General features: G+C 32.9%; 1 protein-coding gene across 2 annotated transcripts in view; it reads right to left on the bottom strand.

Annotated features, from left to right (window-relative positions):
- The window catches only part of drd (drop dead), a 124,462-nt gene that overhangs the window by 67,794 nt on the left and 32,891 nt on the right, over window positions 1-23,777 (bottom strand). For both annotated transcript variants that reach the window (XM_073974860.1, XM_073974861.1), the window contains exon 3: window positions 12,426-12,572. In XM_073974860.1, coding sequence (XP_073830961.1) covers window positions 12,426-12,572 — 147 coding nt within the window. The remainder of the gene's footprint in view (window positions 1-12,425; window positions 12,573-23,777) is intronic.

The following is a 23,777-nucleotide window of genomic DNA, read 5'->3' as shown; positions in this document are numbered from 1 at the left end:
AATGATTTTTAGAAGCAATCTAATGACCCATAAAGATTTTTAGAAGCCACCAAAGACCACCAAAGATTTCCAAGAGAATTCTTCAAGACCAACAAGAAAAGAAGTCCAGAGGGTATTCTTAAGGAAGATCAAATGTTCTTAATAAATGCGACATGTAGACTCAAAGTTCGGCTCTTGAAGTACACAAAAGTATTCCTTCGTATAGAAGAACCAAGGTCTTCTTATTGAAGGGTAAAGATATTCGATAGAAGAACAACATTTCATTTCATAGAAGAACAAAATTCTTCTAACAAATTACTAATAGGTTTCAAACAAACCAATGGGTCTTCTCGTAGATTTCTAAATGACCTTCTCATAGAAAACCAAAAGATATTTCCATAGACGACCTAACGGTCTTCTATAGAGGATCAAGAGGTTCTCATTAAAGATAAAAAGGTCTGCTCATGGAAGACCGAAGGTCTTCTAAAAGGAAACCTTTAGGTCTTCTATAAGGAATCCTATGGGTCTTCTATAAGAAGTCCTTCGGTCTTCTATGAGAAGACCTTTTGATCTTTTATAGAAGACCCTTAGGTCGTCTATGGAAATATCTTTTGGTCTTCCTATAGAGTACCTAAAGGTATTCTTATAAAATATCTATAGGTCTTCTTATGGAAGGCCAAAAGTTCTTCTCATAGAAGACCAGAAGGTCTTCTTATAGAGGACCAAAGGCCAAAAGGTCTTGTAATGGAAGACCAAAAAAGAAGAAGATAGTGTTTCTGTTCAGAAATTCTCCATGGGTAGGTTCAATAACAATAAATCAAAAACTAAAACATATAAAATGCAATCGTGCACTCGGAATGTCTGGGTCCAATTCCCGATCCGGACAACAAAAGATTTTTCTGCTGTGACAGGAAAACCGTCAGCGTAATTACTTTTTCCAAATAAACCTGTTTCGAAATTTTTGCTAACTATTTTAACACCCTCCAAAAATTGCTAAGTCTATTAAGCCATGGGCGTTTGTTGAAATCATGTTTGTGTACCCAACTTAGAATCACAATAAAGCAACCTGTGTGGGATTAGCATTTTTTTATAAATTGCTATAAGTTAAAGTTATGAAAGGAATAAAGATGAAATATAAACCGGGAAATTAAATACATACTCTTTAACATTTTTATGGAAATCTCAATTAATATTGGTTTATTTACCCGACACAGGTTATAGATCTGAATGCAGCAACATAACCAAAAGTAGCTGTGATCATCAGTCAATGAACTACTATGAAATTTGCTTTTGTGAAATAATTCATTTCATTAGAATTCCCAAAACTACTGTTAAAAGTTTTCGCCCCCTATAAAATGTTTAAAAATAGACGTGACAACTACCACTGCCATAAAAACAGCAACGTTGTGGTTATCTGGGGTCAAACTTAACTGTTTTGATTTTATTTCAAAGTGCAAGATCATTTTCACGTTTTTTTTTCTTCTTATATTTTTGGGCATTGTGCTGAGATGTGACTAGTTTGCTGTTGTCATTGAACACATTGGCAAGCCGGCTTTTGAAATATCAAACTCAACGTTATTTGCGTGTTCAAAGTCTCATAGGTGGTTTTGAAAAAAAAAAATATTGAATGCTGATGGTGCACTGGCACCACAACATGTCGCGAATATTACTTGCTTTAGAACACGCTAGAGATATTATTATGCTGCAATTGCAATTTTCATAACAGAATGAGCAGCTGACAACTACTACTACTACTATTGCTGACTGCTACTGTTGTTGGCATTGACTTATGGAGCAATTGGTTACAATGTTAACCGAGTCGAAAACCTTGTACAGCCAAATAGTAGCCGGTGCAATAGACAGACTGGCAGGGGTTTAGTTTGAGGGGCATTCGCTAGATCGTAGTTTGCAATAATTGCCAAGTATGCAACAACGAATGTGGGTAAAGTTCGTTGATTAACCTTCTAATGTTGCATGTTTTTCAATACGAAATTCTCAACGCAAGTTGGCAGCTGTATTTTTTGAGATTTATTATTCATTTGGACTTGTATAGAATTATTTGTAAATATTTATGGAGTTGAGAGTGTTGCATGTTCAAGTTCGATGTTTTATTCAATGTAAATGCAATGGAGTTCAAATTGAAAGTAATCATTTTTTTGTGAATTTGTTTTGAATTTCAGACAAAGAAGATTCTTCTCACGTTATACAAGATTTAGTTTACGTTTTATTTGTCTTGAACCTGCTCAGCGAGAACTTCTTAACAAAAACGCAAAAGAAAAAAATATTTATAATAATATTATTAATATTGTAATATTATTAAATACTATATTTTATAGCAAGTAATATTTTGTATTATATATTTGTTATTTTAAATTTTTATATTTTATAATTTATATTTTGAATTTTATATTTAATATTTTATATATTATATTTTATATTCTATATTTTATGTATTATATTTTATATTTGGTATTTTATATTTTATATTTTAAAGCAGTGCGTGAGCGGAGCTGATATGACTTCATACGAAATAACACGATTGATTTGAAATAAATACTTTTACTCTTGTTTAGGTATTATTTCCAGCTTAAGATCTGAGTCCATCAACTTGGGCAAGCGTGGTTGTAGATCATAAACTTTCAATGTTTGCTAAACGAATGAGAGCGACTTTATTGAAATTATGTTTCGCTTAAGTTAGGGCTGCTCCTACAACTACAAACATATTTAGTTATTGTGTTGCTTTTTAAACACAAACATTTTGATAGTTTCGCAACATACCGTTCAGTCTGGTTTTTTAAAATTTACGAAAAATAATTCGTATAAATACATTCTTCAATTACACGGATAAGCTAATAATTAGCATAAAAATTCATTATTTTCAAGAGAATCAAGTTTCGTTTATTCTCCAGTGGCTGCACAAGAATTTATAATTCAAATATGATGTTTTTTTTTTGAGTAATCTTGGTTTGTTGGATTGTCTTGTGTAATGGAAGAAAATTGTGTATTGAAAATTTTCATTTCAAAAACAAAAACTCTCTTTTTTAATTGTGGGAGTGAGCAAATTGACACACACCGACAGCAGAAGGGCGCCCTTTGATCAGCCTTGGTTTAAGTACTCCACATGAGAAGCGAGTTACTCATCTAGTATTAGTTGTATAGAAAAGGTATTAAGATCAAAGATGTAATTTTATGGTACTATGTACAAAATATGTGCCAGGTTGCATTTTAACCCATGAATTCAAATATTTTCAATAATAAGATCAATTAGTGAAAACGTAAACGTAAGATTAAATAAAAGATGCACATAAGTGAAGTGAGTGTTGTGTCAAATCCAGCTCGGATTTTATGGCCCCATCTAAACATGGTTAAATATTGAGTTTTTAAAGAAATTCGGGGCTATATCTCTGAAACCAATGCGAATCTTCTTCTGACCTCTGAAGCAAATTTGTAAATAAGGACAAGAATAAAATATTTGGCGAAATAATGAACGCGGAAAACTACATTTATTGCCACAAATTTCAAAATATATTAAAAAAATCAACAGTTTTTATACATTTCGCACCGTATCTCCAAAACCGTTAATTTTTTCTGAATATTTTCTTTTGGAAAAATATTCCCAGGAATGTAATACACAACTCTTTAGAACATGTCATTGTTGTAAAATGTCTCTATGCCGTTGTTTTCAGTACAATTTTCAGCGACGATTTAATAAAAATGTCTATAATGTGAAATGCGAGAATAAACTGTTGGTGTGAACTGTGTTTGAAATACGTGTTGTAAAATATATGATGCAAAATACATAAAATACAATATATGAAGTAAGCATTTTAGAGTTTTAGAATGTTCTAAGGAATTGTTGAGAACTTTATTTGGAAGATTTTTGCAAAAGGTTACTTGGTTCAACTCCCAATAGTTTAGCCGATACTGACCAGAATTTTAGCAGTTATGTAAAATTTTCTATATATTTTATAGATTTTGATGCCCTAGATGGAGTTTTTCTTATGTGGTTTTTCAAAAGATAAGTTTTACTTGTTTAGGGCTACAATATTGTTAAAGACAGAAAGGCCAAATTCCTATTCGTTGAGATAAAGGCCTGACAAAAGCAAAAAAGTGTAGATTTTGCCCGGTTTAGATGAAGCCATAAAATCCGAACTGGATCTGACAGGACAAAACCCTACTAGGGTTTTTGTAGTATAAATATGTACTTTCAAAAATGTATACTAGAAGTTGTTTGCATTTTTAGTGTTGCAGAGTGTTACGCTACATTGTCAGAATATGGTTATTTTGTTCGTGGTACCTCAACTATACACAAAAACTGTGACATAGATACCCAGCCAACAATTTTTGCCGATGGCTCTGATATCAGATTTTTTCCGAGATTTTGTAACATTTTTTCGGATTATTTTCCGAGTGCTCTGCACATACTCTGAAGGGAAATTTTAATTCGATTTTTTCCGATTAGTTTCCGATTACTCTGCACATACTCTGAAGGAAAATGTTAATTCGATTTTTTCTGAAAAGAAGTTTTAATTCGTTTCTTCGTTTCAAACATCCGAAAATTTTCCCAATTTCGTATAAATCAACAGAATTTGTTCCGATTTTCGGATAAAGCTTTCGAAAATATTCCGATTTTTTGCCGAATATCGGATCAAACGTCCGATAATTTACCGAATATCTGATAAAACATCCGATAATTTTCCGATTTTCGGTTCAAACATCAGAATTTGTTTCGATATTCTGAAAAAGTATCCGAAATTCGTCCTATTTTCTGTCCATTATCGAATGTTCTTTTAGAGTTTTTTCCAAAATTGTGCAGAAAATCCAAAACTCCCTTAAAATTTCCGTTCTTTTCATTCGAGGTTTTTTTTACGAATTCGTTTAGAATTCGGAAAGAAACTCTAATGTTCCTTCCGACAAAATTTTCCGAATTCGTGGGCACCTTCACACAAATTTGTTCAGATTTCGGAACGAATTCGGCATCAGAATCGGAAAATTGTGCAGAGTTTCGTTCCGAATTCGGAAAAAATTGTTAGCTGGGTAATAAAATCATTATTCCATTTTTTCGTCCACTTACCACCATAAAGACTGCCTACTTTTATGGTACCTATTGCATAAGCATTGGGAACCACCGTGGTGCAGTGGTAAGCACGTCCGCCTAGCACTTAGATGGTCAGCGGTTCAATCATTGAGCAGAACATCAACATTTTCGGCGGTGGCAAATCCTCTCAGTGTAATGTCGGCTTACATGTTCTCAGTATTTCAGCCATGAATAACTTCACTAAAAAGTGGTGTCCTAAGAAACGCCGTTCGGTCTCGGTGATAAGATGTAGGTCCCACATCATTGAGCCAATATCAATTGGCATGCACTCATTGATAGTAGAAAAGTCCCCCTTGTCCTTTCGGGCGTGATGGAAACATATGTAAGTATGCATTGCACTTTTATCCGTTCACTCAATGCCAAATAAAACTAAATTTAGTACCATTTAGTACTTTTCATATATCTTTGCACATTTTTCCAAATCACCTCTTTACATAAACAAAATATATCAACCGATATTAGCATAACAATCTTGAAGATTTTAACTTTATTCGTTCACATAATACCAAATGGTACACTTTCAGGACTTTTTTTAAAGCCCTTTGATACAACTATCTTGCACTCCGTCTGTGTCCCAATTTTCAGCTTTGAAATCCAATTCTACTCGTTCGTCTAATACCAAAGGTAAAATCGTTTGTACATTATTTTACTTCAATAGGAACCCTTATTTATTTATTTATTCATTTATTTATTCATTTATTTATATATTTATTTTATTTTATTTTATTTTTTTTATTTTATTTTATTTTATTTTATTTTATTTTATTTTATTTTATTTTATTTTATTTTATTTTATTTTATTTTATTTTATTTTATTTTATTTTATTTTATTTTATTTTATTTTATTTTATTTTATTTGATTTTATTTTATTTTATTTTATTTTATTTTATTTTATTTTATTTCATTTTATTTTATTTTATTTTATTTTATTTTATTTTATTTTATTTTATTTTATTTTATTTTATTTTATTTTATTTTATTTTATTTTATTTTATTTTATTTTATTTTATTTTATTTTATTTTATTTTATTTTATTTTATTTTATTTTATTTTATTTTATTTTATTTTATTTTATTTTATTTTATTTTATTTTATTTTATTTTATTTTATTTTATTTTATTTTATTTTATTTTATTTTATTTTATTTTATTTTATTTTATTTTATTTTATTTTATTTTATTTTATTTTATTTTATTTTATTTTATTTTATTTTATTTTATTTTATTTTATTTTATTTTATTTTATTTTATTTTATTTTATTTTATTTTATTTTATTTTATTTTATTTTATTTTATTTTATTTTATTTTATTTTATTTTATTTTATTTTATTTTATTTTATTTTATTTTATTTTATTTTATTTTATTTTATTTTATTTTATTTTATTTTATTTTATTTTATTTTATTTTATTTTATTTTATTTTATTTTATTTTATTTTATTTTATTTTATTTTATTTTATTTTATTTTATTTTATTTTATTTTATTTTATTTTATTTTATTTTATTTTATTTTATTTTATTTTATTTTATTTTATTTTATTTTATTTTATTTTATTTTATTTTATTTTATTTTATTTTATTTTATTTTATTTTATTTTATTTTATTTTATTTTATTTTATTTTATTTTATTTTATTTTATTTTATTTTATTTTATTTTATTTTATTTTATTTTATTTTATTTTATTTTATTTTATTTTATTTTATTTTATTTTATTTTATTTTATTTATTTATTTATTTATTTATTTATTTATTTATTTATTTATTTATTTATTTATTTATTTATTTATTTATTTATTTATTTATTTATTTATTTATTTATTTATTTATTTATTTATTTATTTATTTATTTATTTATTTATTTATTTATTTATTTATTTATTTATGTATTTATTTATTTCAGTCTTTGTATTTTATATTTTATAGTTTATATTTAATATTTTATATTTTAAATTGTTTATACTATATTTTATATCTTATATTTTATATCTTATACTTTACATTTTATATTTTAATTTTTATTTTGTTTTTCAAAATAGTCAGGCTTAATCCCATAGTCGTTGTTTTAATATTTTATTAAAACAACTTTAATTTTTTAGTGGGAAAAAATTGGCGATGTTTACCAAGGGGTAATTTTTTATATTATATATTTTATTTATTGTTTAATGTCAGAATCGAAAAGTAAAAAGTCTTTGACTGATATTTCAGAAAATTTGGTATTTACAGTGTTTTATTTATAATTATATTTTATATTTATATTTTATATTTCATATTTTACATTTTATATTTTAAATTTTATATTTCATATTTTGTATTTTATAGTTTACATATTATATTTTACATTTTATATTATATATTTTATATTTTCTATTTTAAATTGTTTATACTGTATCTTATTTTTAATATTTTAATTTTTATATTTTATATTATATACTAGCTGACCCGATCCGCGTTGCTGGCCCGTTTTTAGTTTTCCGTGTAAACAATTATAACACATCTACATATTTATATATCTACACCTTTTCAGATTCCATTCGAATCATTTTAGTTGTAATTCGAGTATTCCATTTTTAATTCGTAACATTTTATTTGTAATTCGATAATTGCAATTGTAATTCGAAACATTTCAATTGTAATTCGAATTATTCCATTTGTAATTCGAATTTATCTATTTGTAATTTGAATTATTATATTTGTAATTCGTATTATTCCATTTGTAATTCAACTTATTTTACTTGTAATACGAACTATTTTATTTGTAATCCGAATTATTCCATTTGTTCCTTTTTGTTCCTTTCCTTTTTATAAATGGAATAATTTTATAAATGGAATAAATCGAATTACAAATGGAACAATTTGAATTACAAATAGAATAATCGAATTACGAATGAAATGTTGCGATTTTCTAACCGAATTGACGTAACTCTGCATTCTTCTTGAAACTTCATAAAATTTTTAGCAAAACTCTCATGTAATTGTATCTCCAGATTTAAAATAGAAAGTTCTTTTAATTATACCCTCCACCATAAGATGAAGGGTATAACTAACTTTTTGTTTCCCTTTCTAACACTTCGAATTTTTTTTGATCAGAATAAAAATGAGCTAATGTAGCGATGCTCTTCAGCTGAAATCAAGATACAACCCGCAATATTTAATGTTGAATTTTGTAATAAATTTCTCCTAGGATGTTTGGTATTGGAAATGGCTTATACCGGTTCACGTTTTGATATAAACCCCATGGAACTGTACAACCCGATTTTCGGTATTCGCCATTAAATGGGATTTAGTCTTCCTTGGGTATAAGATTCCCATTTTGTGTCCAGTTTTTGATAAAGCACCCGATGTTGGGTATTTGCAAGATTTTAGCCAAATTATTAAACTGAAATGGCTATAATTTGGTTTGTTGGGTGTCGTAAATACTTCTGCAGAGTATTGTCGCTACAGGTCCACTTTTTGATAAAGCTCCCATAAAACGATACCTCATGAATTTCTATAGTAAAGAGGTTTTGCCTAATTTTCCCACCGAAATGGTTGTTGTTGGTCTCCGTCGGGGGTCGTAAACATACCTGCAGAGACTTGTCGGTATAAGTCAACGTTCCGATATAGGTACCATAGAACAGTTTGGAGGTTTCCCACCGTCGTGGCTACAATTTGGTATTTAGTCCCTACTTTCTGCATTACCAGTAAGCTGAATAATAATGGGTTACTTCTTAAAATTTTTAAAAGGAAAAATTACATTGTGATTAGGGGTTCGACTGTAGTCCTTGGCAATATTTGGTTTTCTCCTTCATAATTGTTCGTAAAGAAGACCTGCTCACCTAGGGACCTAGCTGACCCGGTTCCGCGTTGCTGGCCCGTCGTTTTGGATTTCCATGTAAGCATTAGTAATCTATCAACAATTTATCTAACTCTAGATTTTCGAACCGAATTGACGATATGTCGATGTTTTGGTATAACCCTCATACAATGGTATCTGCAGATGTAGAATAGAAAGTTACTTAAATTTTAGCTTCCACCATACGATGTTTAAGGGTATAATTAACTTTGTGATTCTGTTTGCAACACATCAGAATATTCGTCGGAGAACCTATAAAGTATGTATAAATTTGTGATCAACATAAAATATAAGTCGATATAACGATATCCGTCTGTCTATTTATTACTCGTAGAATGTTTGGTATTGAAAAGTTATTATATCAGTCCACATTTTGATATAGCCGCCTTACCACTGACCGCCCGATTTGCAGTATTTTCAAGGTTTTAACAGCATTATCTTACCGAAATGACAATAATTTGGTATTTAGTCTCCCTTGGAGGCATAAAATATTTCTGTAATAAATTATCGACATAGGTCCACGTTTTGATAGAGCTTCTCTAAAACGGTACCTCCCGAGTCTCGATATTTTGAAGGTTTTAGTGTCGTAATTCCACAGAAATGGCTATTAAATGTTCAGTGTGGCTATAAAATATAGAATATTCGGTACAGGTCCAGGTTTTGTAAATAGTCATCGCTAGATTTCTAATTTCTGTATTTGTATGTGTATAGCCACATTATTCATACGAAATGGCTATAATTGGTACTTAGTCTCCCTTGGGGGTATAAAACATTTCTGCAGAGAATTATTGGCATAGGTCCACGTTCTAATACATCTACTATAGGACTGTACCTCCCGAGTCTCAATATTTTGGAGTTTTGAGAGTCATTATTCCACCGAAAAGGCTTCACTTTGGTGTTTAGTCTCCATTATGGGTATAAAACATTACCGGCAGAAGTTGTTATGTGGCCTCCATTGAACGACACCTTCCGATTCTCGGTATTTCCAAGGTTTTAGCGGAGAATTGTCGGTAAAATTTACGTTTCCATATAGCCCCATAAAACGATACCTACCGATTTTTGGGGATTTTTTCAACCGAAATGTCTGAACCTGATTTCAATATAATTTATGCTGGTGTGTAACGTCGTTTTTACTTGTTGTTAGCAAAGTGCTGTTTCATTCAGCACGTTATTATTTTACACTTTTAAAGATAAAACATCGGTGATTCATAAAAAATGACTTCAAAATGCTAGTTGAATTTATCTAGACTCTGCTGTATTTCAAGCCCTAAAGTTAATGTTCAACGTGTTTGCTGCCCCCTTATTAAATTAGTGAATCTGATCAGAAAGAATAAAGTTTTCAAAAATTGGACGCAATCGCGATATTCTGATTCAAAAAACCCATTATTGACAGAGGCCACAATTACTATTGTTTTTAATAATACGTCTAATAATCTCTGAGTTTCGCAATTTGTTAAAACCTGTTATGGGAGAGGTCCCCCATCCCCTCCATTTTCTGTATTCTGCCACCTTATGAACCTGCACACACGGAAGTCTAATTTAGAACATCACGTCAGTCTTAAAGAATTTATATACATTTAGATAGATCATAGCATAGTTTACCCGTCGTTTTAGTGACCATTTCACATTTTTAGACGTTCCAGTTAGTTAACCATCTTTGAAATTACGTTTTGCCTGATTTCTCAATCAATTTTTTTGGAATTTCGATCACGCAGCAAATGTGGGTTGATCGCGCTTTTCCACTTATTGAAGCTAGTGTTTATAGCGTTTGTGTAGTCACGCTTACTTAAATTAAGGATATTATCTATACATTTTTGAAAAATTGGGCTGACCGCGATATTCCACTTCCGAGATGACCATTCAGGATCGAGGCAGTATTGACCATAGTATTGCAAGTATTTTTTTAACAATACGTTCAAAAATATTCTTATTTTCACGTTTTCTTAAAAAATTTTGTGGGGGAGGTACCCTGGTCACTCCACTGACCAGTATGAAAAATAGCTAAAAACCTATTCTCAGACCTAAAAACTCCACATACAAAATTTCATCGAATTCGGTCCAGCCGTTTCGGAGGAGTTTAATTTCGAACATCATGGCAGACTCGAAGAATTTTATATATATATAGATTTTATATATTGTTTAATGTCAGACTCGAAAAGTAAAAAGTCTTTGACTGATATTTCAGAACATCAAAGACATAAATACAACAAGATAAGACATTTTTTTGCTATCATTCTTCAGTGAATGGCTTTTGAATTTAACATAATGTTATATTACGATATGGTGATATAACATTTTTTTCTTTTATACATTTTTACGTATTTAATCGAATTTACTGATCCAATTGACATAGAATTATTCTTGAATAGATCCTTGAATTCATAAATTTCGTTTCTGATACCATTACATGAAATGTTCATCCTTGGTTGCGATTTTGAATTAACTGCAACCTGTTAAGGGTAATGTTTCTATACAAAGTTTCGTAAACATTTTTTTGTTGCATGCATTTTGTCAAGTCTTAGTTGTATTTATGTCTTTGAGAACATTAAGCATTCACAGTAAATAAATTGAAGACGCCTTCAGGTAGTTACCAGAATTTTTTTAACATTTAGACATATTTTGAGTAATAAAAACACATTTTAAATCACTTAACTTTGGGTTACAATCATCAAATGCCAGAAAAAATGCAACTCATATTACTTAATTTCGTAAAATACTTAAGATTATTTGACATGGTTATTATGCAGCACTTTGCCAAATTGCTCTGGCAGAAGATTTGTCAATATTCACAGTGAATTTTAATTTAACTTGTCAAACATGACAAATATTTAAACAACAACAAATTTTATTAGTCATTTGCCACAAAAGATCGTTGTGCATTGTTTGAAATTAAACCGCACACAACTGAAAAGGCTGTAAGACTCATGCCTTGACAAATAATCATACAGAAATCCACCAAAAAAGAATATATTAAAAATATTGAAAATTTTCGTCAATAGCTTGAACAAAGAAATCTTCATTGGTTTTCAATTGTTTACAAAATATTCTTTGAATAATTTTTTGTCGATGTTTGTATTTGTCTTTGCCGTCGTCGTCAATTGCATTGGCATGCAGAAGAAGAACTCATTCATGACCATAAGCGAATGCACTTCGTCACCTCATTTGCCAAAACAAACAACAGTTGGTGCTGAAGTAACTTGCAGAGCATGGTGCCAGACATTTGACAGACAATTTGTCATCATCAATGCCGTTCGTTCGTCGTCGTTGCATCTAAGTTTTACATGGCCAAAATTAATTTTGAAATATGTTTATATTAGCTTTGAAATTTGAGGGAACTTTTAAGCGATTCTTGCACTTTAAGTGACAAGTAATTTAAATTTGAAAATAAATAAAAAAAATGAAAAAAACTACACCTAACAAAAATTCCCATTACATGATAATATTAGAAATTTTAAATGCAAGTCTTATGTATTTGCAATAATTGTTATCTCACTTCAATATTTTCCTACTTACTTTTCAAGGCCCACAAATCGAAATTGTTCAATCCCTCGAGAAATTGTCTTGTATGTAAACGACACAATTCCGAAGCATCAGGGTTACGTGAGGCATCGAATGGTTTGCCAATCGATATCAATTTTTGGCCAATGCTGTAAAGGTATTCTGTAATTAAATAAAAAAGTAATAAAACATTAGTTAAATTGCTTAAAAAAAAAAAACATTTAATATGAATAAAAACATGTTTTAGCAATGGTTTCTAACTTGTTTCGATTTATTAGGTTGATCTTTGTAATTGATATTAGGTTTATAGGCGTTTGTCATTGAATGCCACAGTGGAATTGGAACAAGTTTACTAAACTATTGATAAATGGAATTTGATAGAGTTGTAATCGTGATGATTTAATTGGTCAATTGACTTTTATGCACCTTGACTCTGTTCACTGTCCAATATGCATGTGTGGTATTATGGTTAAGTAATGTGATGTTGAAAGCAATAATTGCTAAAATCTTCTTAGACATTTCAATGTTAATGTTACTGCAGTAAAAACATGCAATTTCTAGTTTTGAATGATGGTGAACTATGTAATTCCATCTGTTATGATAATGGACATCTTAAATATTCTCTAAATGTTATTTGAAGGTTTACTGCGGCTAAATACATGTGCTTCAATTGACCTTCGGAACGCATTATTACACATTGACTTTAGGCTAAGTTAAGTGCTTTAATTATTGCATTTAAATGCAAATCAAAATTCTTTATTTTTATAAAATATTTCAAAGTTAAAAAATAAATTTATTTACAAACATTTTATAGAACAATTGTTTCTTCGTAAGGAATTTATTTTTAGCGGTTTTTTGTTTATTTCAGATAAAGTCCACATTTTGTAGCTTCTAATATATTTTTAATTAATTTATAGATAACTTTTAGAATGAGCAGCATAATTTTACAGGTTCCAACTAGATCAAAATGAAAATCTTTATAAATAAAAACCAAATGTTGAAGGACTGGACCGATTTAGATCATTTTTTTTTTTTTGATATGTTCGTCATAACCCATGGTCACAGGGTTGACGTAGGGGATGGAAGATACCAAGGAACGGTCCTGACCGGCTTTAACATGGCAAAGCCCAGGACTTATCTTGGTCCCTCTTTCATCTCAAGTGGACACTGACCTCCCCGTGGTGTCACCTGGGGAACTGCCTTTAACTCCCGTTAATAGTAGTGAGCTAACATGTGCCGCGCGTTCACCCATAAGAACTTTAAAAACTTGGGTTTGGCCATCGGGTTAGTAACCCTCCCCTAGAAAAAAAAACAGCCTACTATGAAAAAACGAAAGAAAAGAAAAACAAACCCCTCTAAAGTTGACGAACCCCGCAAACGTTTTAAGGGCCATGATCTGCGAATCTGCACCTGGAATGTTCGCACTCTTTATAGAGAAGGTGCAGTTTACGCATTGGCAGACGTACTTGAAAAGTACAAGGACATTACTGCCATACAGGAAATACGATGGAACGGAAAAGGCGTCACAACAACACCTAAAGGTGACGCACTGTATTATAGCTGTCATGACACAAGGCATGAGTTTGGTTGCGGATTTGTAGTTGGTCGGAGGTTAAAACACCTGGTCTCCAGCTTCACCCCAGTGAATGAAAGACTCGCTGCAATTCGATTAAAAGCAAAATTCTTTAACATCAGCTTTATTTGCGCTCATGCTCCCACTGAAGAAAAGGACGAACAGACCAAAGATATATTTTACGATCGCTTAGAAGAAACATATGACCGTTGCCCTGCTCATGACATTAAAATCATTCTAGGCGATTTTAATGCCAAAATTGGAAAGGAGAATATCTTTGGTCCAACAGTCGGGAAATTCAGTCTCCACAGTGAAGCGTCTGACAATGGTATGATGCTGATAGACTTTGCAGCTGCAAAAAACATGGTAGTTAGCAGCACCAGATTTATTCATCTCGATATTCATAAGGGCACCTGGCTGTCTCCAGATCAAAGGACAAGTAATCAAATTGATCATGTTGTGATAGATGGAAGACATTTATCCAGCGTGTTGGATGTACGATCGTTCCGAGGCGCAAACATTGATTCGGACCACTACCTTGTTGCAGCAAAGGTACGTACCCGTCTAAACGTTGCAAATAAAGCACGAACAGACTCAACGCGGAAGTTGGACATCGATAGGCTGCAAACACAACAGATAGCCACAGCATATTCCACTCAACTAGCCCAATTGCTTAACGCGAGCACTCCTTGTCCCGATAACATAACAACACAATGGCAAAATATTGCCCACTCCATGCAAACAGCCGCAAAATCCATACTTGGATTCCAGAGACCTCCACAAAGGAATTCATGGTATGACCAGGAGTATCGTGCTGCTACCGAAGAGAAAAATGCGGCATATAGAGCTACTTTACAATTAGTAGCAACGCGTAGCGCGCGAGAGAGATATCGGGAGAAAAGGAGAGAAGAGAAACGTCTTTTCCGCAAGAAAAAGAGAGAAATGGAAAAGCGGGAGCGCGAAAAAATCGAGATGTACAGGAGCCAGAATGAAGTCCGAAAATTCTACCAAAGAGTGAAACATCAAACAGATGGCTTTGGTACAGGCACATCCTCCTGTAGAGACCAGCAAGGTAATCTGGTAACAGATACAGATAGCGTGCTCAGGTTATGGAAGGAACATTTCTCCAATCTGCTGGTATCCAATAGTAGCGAAGACGATGATACCACAGATCCAATCCCAGCCTGGCCAAGATGAGGACAGCAATAAATCGGCTGAAGAATAATAAGGCAGCAGGAGCCGATGGCTTACCAGCCGAGCTGTTCAAAACCGGAGGCGACACGCTGATAAGGTGTATTCATCAGCTAAATAGCACCATCTGGCAGGAAGAACGAGTTCCCGACGATTGCAACCTGAGTATCCTGTGTCCGTCCACAAGAAGGGAGATAAGACTGTATTCTCAAACTATAGGGGCATAAGTCTACTCCCTATTGCCTACAAGATCGTGTCAGGGATATTGTGCGAAGGACTAAAGCCTATGGTCAACGAGATAATTGGACCATACCAAAGCGGCTTTAGACCTGGTACGTCCACCATTTACCCTGCGGCAAATCCTGGAGAAGACCCAAGAGATGCAGATCGACATCTACCACCTTTTTGTCGATTATAAAGCAGTCTTCGACAGCCCGCTCCGCTCAAAGATATTCCGAGCCATGTCTGAATTTGGTATCCCCGCAAAGCTCATCCGGCTTTGTAAAATGACTTTAACTGACATGAGGTCCTCAGTTCAAATAGGAAAGAACCTCTCCGAAGAGTTTGGTACCAAAAGTGGTTTCAGACAAGGAGACAGCCTTTCATGTGAACTCTTCAACATCTTGCTGGAAAAGGTTATTCGAGAGGCAAACGTCAAAAGAAGTGGCACAATATACACCAATAGCCACATGTTACTTGCTTATTCTGATGATATAGACATCATGTTCCGATCAGTAAAAGAAGTAACTGATACCTTTATGAAGGTCGAAGGAGAATCTGCTAAAGTGGGTCTGGCGGTAAACGGTGAGAAGACCAAGTTGATGGTGTCGAAGCGCAATGCGTCCATTGAGCTCGGACCAACTGTGGAAGTTGGTTCCTATAATATTGAGGTAGTAAAAGACTTCGTATACCTCGGCACCTCCGTAAACACAACAAACGACATCAGTTGTGAAATAAAAAGAAGAATTGTATTGGCCAACAGATGCTACTTTGGTTTAAGTAAGCAGTTTAAAAATAAAACCACATCTCGTCAAACAAAAATAACGCTCTAAAAAACATTGATACTACCCGTGCTGATGTATGGCTCCGAAGCCTGGGTACTTGCGCAAGCAGATAAGGCAGTGATTGGCGTGTTTGAGAGAAAATTTCTTCGAAAGATTTACGGACCGATCTGCGTTGACCGTGAACATCGACGTCGTATGAACCACGAGCTGTATCTGCTATACAACGACATCAATATAGTTAAACGTATCGAGATGCAGCGATTGCGTTGGCTAGGGCATATAATAAGAATGAGCGATGATGAACCCGCTAAAAAGGTGTATAAACACGGGCCGCTTGGCGGTGCACGCAGAATTGGCAGGCCAAGGAATAGATGGCGCAAACAAGTGGATGATGAGATGAAAAGGCGCGGTATTCCAGAAAGCGAAGCAACAAATAGAGAGAATTGGAGATCTTTTCTTAGTTCGGCCTATAGAACAAATGTTCTCTAATGGGCCAGTTAAGTAAGTAAGTAAGTTTCTGATTGGTGCAGACTTTGCACATGGTATTATTTCATCTAGCCATGTATTAGGTTGGAATATGGACTATATCGGTCCGCTCCGAAAAAAGTGAAGTTTAAGAGCTCCTCTCGCATTGTTTTGATTCTTTTTTCAGTAGGTTGTTATAGCGGCCTCATTCAAAACGGTAAAATTTTTTCCGTAGTGAGTCAATACTTCCTGAGATAATGGCCCAAAAGTTCAAAACCCTGCAGACACATACCAAAATGGCTACTGCGCAGGATAACTAGAAAATTTTTCAAAAATTTCTTCCCAACTTTTTAATTTGTTATTTCGAGTCCTTTATGAATAAATTTGGTTACTAAAAATGTTTGGTATATGTCAATGGTTTGGTATAGCCCTCCATTACGATTTTCAAGTAAACTCGTGATAAAAAATCAATATATTTTATATACGGTATAATTGTTGTGTTTTGTTTTTGGTCAGTGGCTGAGGGTATATCTCCGTCAGAACAGCTGACGGATATTTTCTTACTTGTTTTTCTTATCTTTTGTGCGAAATAATGATAGGTTCAGTGCAATTTTGGGGATTTACACTTAAACATTTGAGGAAAACTTTTTACAAGTCGTTGATTTCAGCGATCCTCAATGTCCAACGAGTAATTTAGTTCCGTAGTTGTGGTCGAATTATTTTTAGCAGGGAAAAGGAAGTAAAACTGTAGTTGTCAGTGGCAAGGATAGTTTCAAATTGCGTGAAAGGGGTAGAAAACAAATTTTAAAATTTTACAATTTTTTATTTTGTATCAAAACCAAAAATTTTATATATTTAGATAAAATTATAAATTCCAATAAAAGTCATCTGAATTATGAAAAAATTAGGCATTTGCATGTAAACCTAACTTTATTTCGGTTGACCACGCCCAATCCGTTCAATACATTATTTTTTTTTAAAACTACTGAACCTAATTTCATGAAATTTTTAGAAAATGTCCCATGGTCCAAAATGTTTTATATGTATTTATGAATTTCGGGGGCCTATTTTTTTATAATTGCTATATTTGCTAAACTTATGAAAGCATCGGCTTGCAAATTAATTTTCGAGACAACGGTGGTTGCGCCCCCGATCAAATATTCGTTCTTGGTGCCCGACGTCCCGACCACGGCCACTTTTTAGGTATTTTATATATCAATAAATTACTAAACGATTTTCATGAAATTTTGAGGAATGTACCGTGGTGCACGTAGGCATGAACTTCAGAGGTGGTACGCTATATCCCCTATTAAGAAAAACGATATATTTAGAAATTTCCTTAAATAGTGAGGTTTAAAGTTCCATCAGCCATAAAAAACAAGAAACATGTAAGTCTCAATAAGCGGTAGAATGCGACTTAACCACTTTTTTTAAATTTTATAATTAGATCGTTTTAGGATAAAGAAAGGGGACATGGACGATAATAAATCCAAAACAGCATCAATGGTCGAAGAAAACTCTGACAAAGTCTGTAAGAGAAAAGAAAGGTTACACACAAAATCTGTTGATAAATTTGAAATCTTCAATAAATAACTCGGTTTAATAAGGGATCCGAACAAATTATTTTTGAATTGTAAAACATAAAGTCCATAAAAATTGTCATTTAAACTCAATACGACGGGCCAGCAACGCGAACCCGAGTCTGCTAGTAATTAATATTTTTATACCCTCAGCCTTTAGGCTAAAGAGGGTATTTACACTTTGATACGACCAAAAATGTGCCTCATCGAAATAATGGTTTTAGACCCCAAGTATGTTTGTACGATATCCGTTTCAGACAATTTTGAGTAGATCTAGCAATGTCCGTCCGTCTGTCTGTCCGTCTGTCTGGCTGGTGCGCACGATAACTCTCGAACGGATCAATCGATTCGGTTCAAATTTTGGGTATCGAAATATTTTGTCCAGATTCGATTTAAGTTCGAAGATGGGCCATATAGGTCCACTCCTTCAGGTACCTCCCCCACACATGTTCAAAAATTGTCGCAAAACTTGTGCGCACGATAACTCTTGTAGGGAATAACCGATTTGGTCCATACTTTGCACATCGCGTAATTTCTACCAAACTTAGATGAGGTTCCAATATGGACTCAATCGGTCCACTCCTTCGGGTACCTCCCACACAAAATTTCGGATAAGTTCAGTTTAGGACCTGGTCTCGAATCGCTTTGATTTTTGTTTACGCAAGTTGTATTCGCTGTCCTCTATACGACGCTGTAAGTTTCATTAGGGGCAAGTCCATACTTCCTGAGAAAATAGCCTGAAAGTTACAAAAAACCCTATGACACCGTGTGTAGTGGTTGGAGCGCAAGATAATTCTCGAACGGATCTGCCGATTCGGTCCAAAATTTGGCTTTCGTAATATTTTGTCCAAACTTAGTTCAAGTTCAAAGATGGATTATATCGGACCACTCCTTCCGGTACCTCCCCCACAGAAGTTCGAAAATGTTCGGAAAATTTGTGCGTACGATAACTCTTGAAGGGAGTAACTGATTTGGTCCATACTTTGTACATTATGAAATTTCTACCAGACTTAAATGAGGTTCCAATATGGACTCAATCGCTAAACTCTTTCGAGTACCTCCCACACAAAATTTCGGAAAAGTTCAGTTTAGGACCTGCTTTCGAATCGCCTTGGTTTTTGTTGTAGCATCTTGTATTCACTGTCCCCTATACGAAGGTACAAGTTTCCTCACGGGCAAGTCCATACTTCCTGAAAAAATAGCCTGAAAGTTGAAAAACAAACCCTATGACGCCATTATGGGTGGAAGCGCAAGATAATTCTGGAACGGATATGCCGATTCCGGCCAAAATTTGGCCTTCCTAATATTGTTTCCAAACTTAGTTTAAGTTTGTAGATAAGTCATATCGGTCCACTCCTTCAGGTACCTACCCCACAAAAGTTCAAAAATATTCGGAAAAATTGTGCTCACGATAACTCTTGATGGGAGTGACCGATTTGGTCCATACTTTACACATTCTCATATTATCTACCAGATATAGTTCAGGTTCGAATATGGACTATATTTGTCCACTCCATCCCGTACCTCCCACACAACATTTTGGATAAGTTCACTTTAAGACCTGCTATTGAATCACTTTGATTTTTGTTGAAGCAACTTACATTCGCTGCCTCAACTACGATGGTAAAAGTTGTTTCAGGGGCAAGTCCATACTTCTTGAGAAAACAGCCCGAAGGGTGTAAAAACCCCCTATGGCACCCCCATGGTCCATGTCGGTCCAATCCTTTAAGTACCTTTTACGCAAAATTTTTGAACTTTAATCCTAATCAACATTTTTGTCGGATCATGCGACTAAAATTTTGAAATCCCTAAATACATAGGTTTTTTGTGAAAAAAGTGTTTCAATTTTCACAGGCTGTCGGCAAAGCCGACTGATACTTTTTTACTTGTTTTCATATAATTTTCCCAATTTTGAAATTGTCTATAATGGCATTATTGGTTTTCAAAACTTATAATGAAATGTATCATCATCCAAATGCTTTGGACATTTGTGCTTTATATTATTAGCTTGAGGTGTGTCATACTCCGCCACAAATGTTTTAATTACAAATTAGCACATCGGTTTCGTTGGTGAATGACTTAGAACTCCATCGTACCATGCTGTTAATATCACCTAATGTGTACTCTACCATTTCAAAAGGGAATTTTTCTGAAAAAAATTCTACACAAAACTAACAAGAACATATCATAAGATCGGTGGGTGTGTTGATGTTCTTAATTGTTTGTATAAAATATTTGTTGTTATTGTTTTGTTCAAATATTGTGCGAATGGCAAAAATGTCATTGTTATTTTTATAACAAAACAGTACTCAAATTTTTAAAGAATGTTCTTGATTGATGGCCGACTATAAAAATTGTAATAAAAATGTATTCATTTAAACAAAAAAAGCTCTTTTTAAACTCAGTTATCTTAAAAGAATTTCATCAAAAAAGAGGAATTTTTATTGAAACGTGCTCCAGGTGTTAAAGAACACATAACTAAGATTTATTTTTTATTTTTAATTTCAGTTATTTGAATTCAGTGGTTTAATAATTTTTTAGCCAACACTTTATGTGGTAAGTTATATATGTACATACATAAATTCCCATATTTTACACATATATGTACATATTTTTACGAAGTATGAAGTAACGCTGTTCAGCTAATATTTTATTTAAGTTTTACGTGACGCATTGGTAAAAAAACTATCATATGGTAAATAGCAGCAAAGAAAGGATCAAAGACAGCCGGGACCGACTGTGGATATCACTGTGTGTAATTATTTTGTTCTAAAAAGTTGTTTATTGAAATCTTAAGTACATTTTTGTAGTTGGCTGTATCTTTTATTTTTGGGCGTTTCGGTATCTGTGGACCGGAATCGGAGTAAAAAGTATAAAAATCGAATATTTTCAAAAGTTGTTGGCTATTTTCACATTTAAGAACCGGTCATAGACATTTCGTATGTTTCAGAAAGTTGCTACTTTATTGTGGTACATTGTTTTCTTGAATTTTGAAGGTTTAGTATCTATGGAGCAGGAACCGAGAAAAGAGATTAAAATCGTATTTAATTTGCTATTTTTACCATTATGAACCGTTTCTACGGAGTTCGTATGTTCTATAAAGTTATTAACCAAGATCTAGGGTACATTTTTCTAGTTTGATCGGTTTGATATCTGTAGACTAAAATCCGAGAAAAAATTAAAAGGGAAATTTGACCTTGACGATTTTGATCTTGAAGGTGAGGTTGAATGGATTTGATGTGTTTACAATTAGTATTCCTTAAGACGAGAGCTACAACTTTTATTCTACAAGTAGACCCAAATTCTTAGCAGTTTAGAAGATATGTGCCTGACAAAATGATCTCTTTTGACATCAAGGCCTCAGATCTTTGGGGGCCCATTACCGTGAAAGTTAAAGTGATAGGAAAAAACTCCGGGACACGTGTCTTCTTATTTTTGGTATTCCATTCCGCTGCGGTGTCAAAATGTGGTTAATAATTTTCGTGCCGCACAGTGTATGTTCCCAAATTAGAAATAACAAGTAAGAAAGTTTTAGTTACCTTTGCTCAGCCTCTGACCAAAGAAAAAGGAAACACAGTAATTATGCCCTATATAAAATATATTGATTTTGTATTACGAGTTGGCTACAAAATACGTGGAATCGGTAGACATATACCAAAAATGTTTAGTAAGCCAACTTCTGACTCATAGAAAACTCTAAAAATTAAATTACGTTAAACTGAGTCTGAAAGAAATTTTTTAAAATGTGTGAGAGTTATATTTCACACTAGCCATTACAGTATGAACCGGCAAGGTTTTTTGGAGCTTTTGGGCTAGGAAGTAAGGACTTACCCCGTAAAAAATGTACCGTTGTAATAGGGGCCGTGAAAACAACCTTCTGTAAACAATTTAATCAGATCCGAGACGAGTCCTCAAACTGCACTTTTCCCAAATTTTGTGTGGTAGGTACCCGAAGGACGGGACAGATCAACAAAAATTTATCAAATCAATCACTCAGCTCAACTCCAACGAGAAATTAATAAAAACAAGTAAAAAAGTATCAGTCTTTTTTCCAACAATTTTGTATTAAGGCGGGTTTCAGAATTTTGAGGTCCTTTTAGACACTACATCTTGCCAACAAAAATGTGGATTAGGATTAATGCGCAAAAGTGTTGAATTTTTGTGAGGGAGGTTCCCTAAGGAGAAGAACCATATGGACCATTTTCGAACTTTAGCTACATTTGGACAAAATATTAGTAGATTTATTGTTTTGAACAAATCGGTTGCTCCGTTCAACAGATATAGCGTGTACCATTTTAGCGAAAAGCTTCCGAAGGAGTGGACCGATATGGCTCATCTTCGAACTTTTACTAAGTTTGGTCACTACGGCATAGGGGATTTTGTACACCTTTCGGGCCATTTTTTCATGAAGTATGGACTTGCCCCTAAAAAAACTTGTACTGTCGTAATAGGGACAGAAAATACAAGTGGCTACAGCAAAAATTAAAGGGATTTGAGAGCAGCTCTTAAACTCCACTTTTCAGAAATTTTGTCTGGGAAGTACCCGATGGAGTGGACCGATATAGTCTGTATTCGAACTTTATCTGAGATTCGAAGAAATATTACGATGTGCAAAGTATGGACCAACTCAGTTAGGGCCTTCGAAAGTTATTGTGAGCACAATTTAAGCAAAAAGTTTGGACAAAATGTTACGAAGTCCAAATTTTGGACCGAATGGTGTGCTACAGCCACTACACATGGTACAATAGGGGTTGTTTACAGCTTTCGGGCTGAAAAAACTTGTATCGTCGTAATGGGGGCAGCGAATACAGGTGTTTGCAACAAAAATCAATGCGATTCGAGAGCAGATCTTAAACTGCACTTTTCCGAAGTTTTGTGTAAGAGATACCCGCAGGAGAGGACCGATAGAATCCATATTGAAACCTTATCTATGCCTGGTAGAAATTTCACGATGTGCAAAGTATGGAAATATTACTAAGGACCAAATCTGTTCATCCGTTCTAGAGCAATCGTGCACGCTAGGGTTATGACTTTTTGATATTTTTTCTCAAAAATTATTTCCTGTAGTAAGAATGAATGAACTTTTTCCTATTAATGCTCATTATATTCCATTTTATTATGAAAAAGCTTCCGCAAAAATCATTTTGAAAAAAAAAAATGAAAAAAATTCTATGAAATGAAAAATTTTTTTCTCAAAAAATTATTTCCTGTTACACGAATGAATGGCCATTTGCCTATTAATGACTAAAATACCTTTTATTCCATTTAAATTTTAAAAAAGGTCCCGCACAAACCACTTTTAATTTTTATGATATATGAAATAAAGTTATATATAATATAAATGATATATAAGTTATAATATGATGATAAAACTAGTGAGAAACAAACGGTTGTCATTTTGGCTATGTCGTGTGGCCCTATACCTTGTTTTCAGTTAAATATCTGCTTACAGTGTTTCAAAAATTGTCAAAAGTTTTGAAAAATAAAAACTTTAAAAGCTTTTTGTGCGGAATCACTCGAATCACTTTATAATTAAGATTTTATGCAATCTTAG

Source organism: Musca autumnalis, unplaced genomic scaffold, assembly GCF_047663935.1.
Source record: "Musca autumnalis isolate F117 unplaced genomic scaffold, ASM4766393v1 scaffold_3, whole genome shotgun sequence".
Classification (NCBI taxonomy): domain Eukaryota; kingdom Metazoa; phylum Arthropoda; class Insecta; order Diptera; family Muscidae; genus Musca; species Musca autumnalis.
The sequence above is the reverse complement of the archived record's forward strand: the minus strand, read 5'-3'. Positions and strand labels throughout refer to the sequence as shown.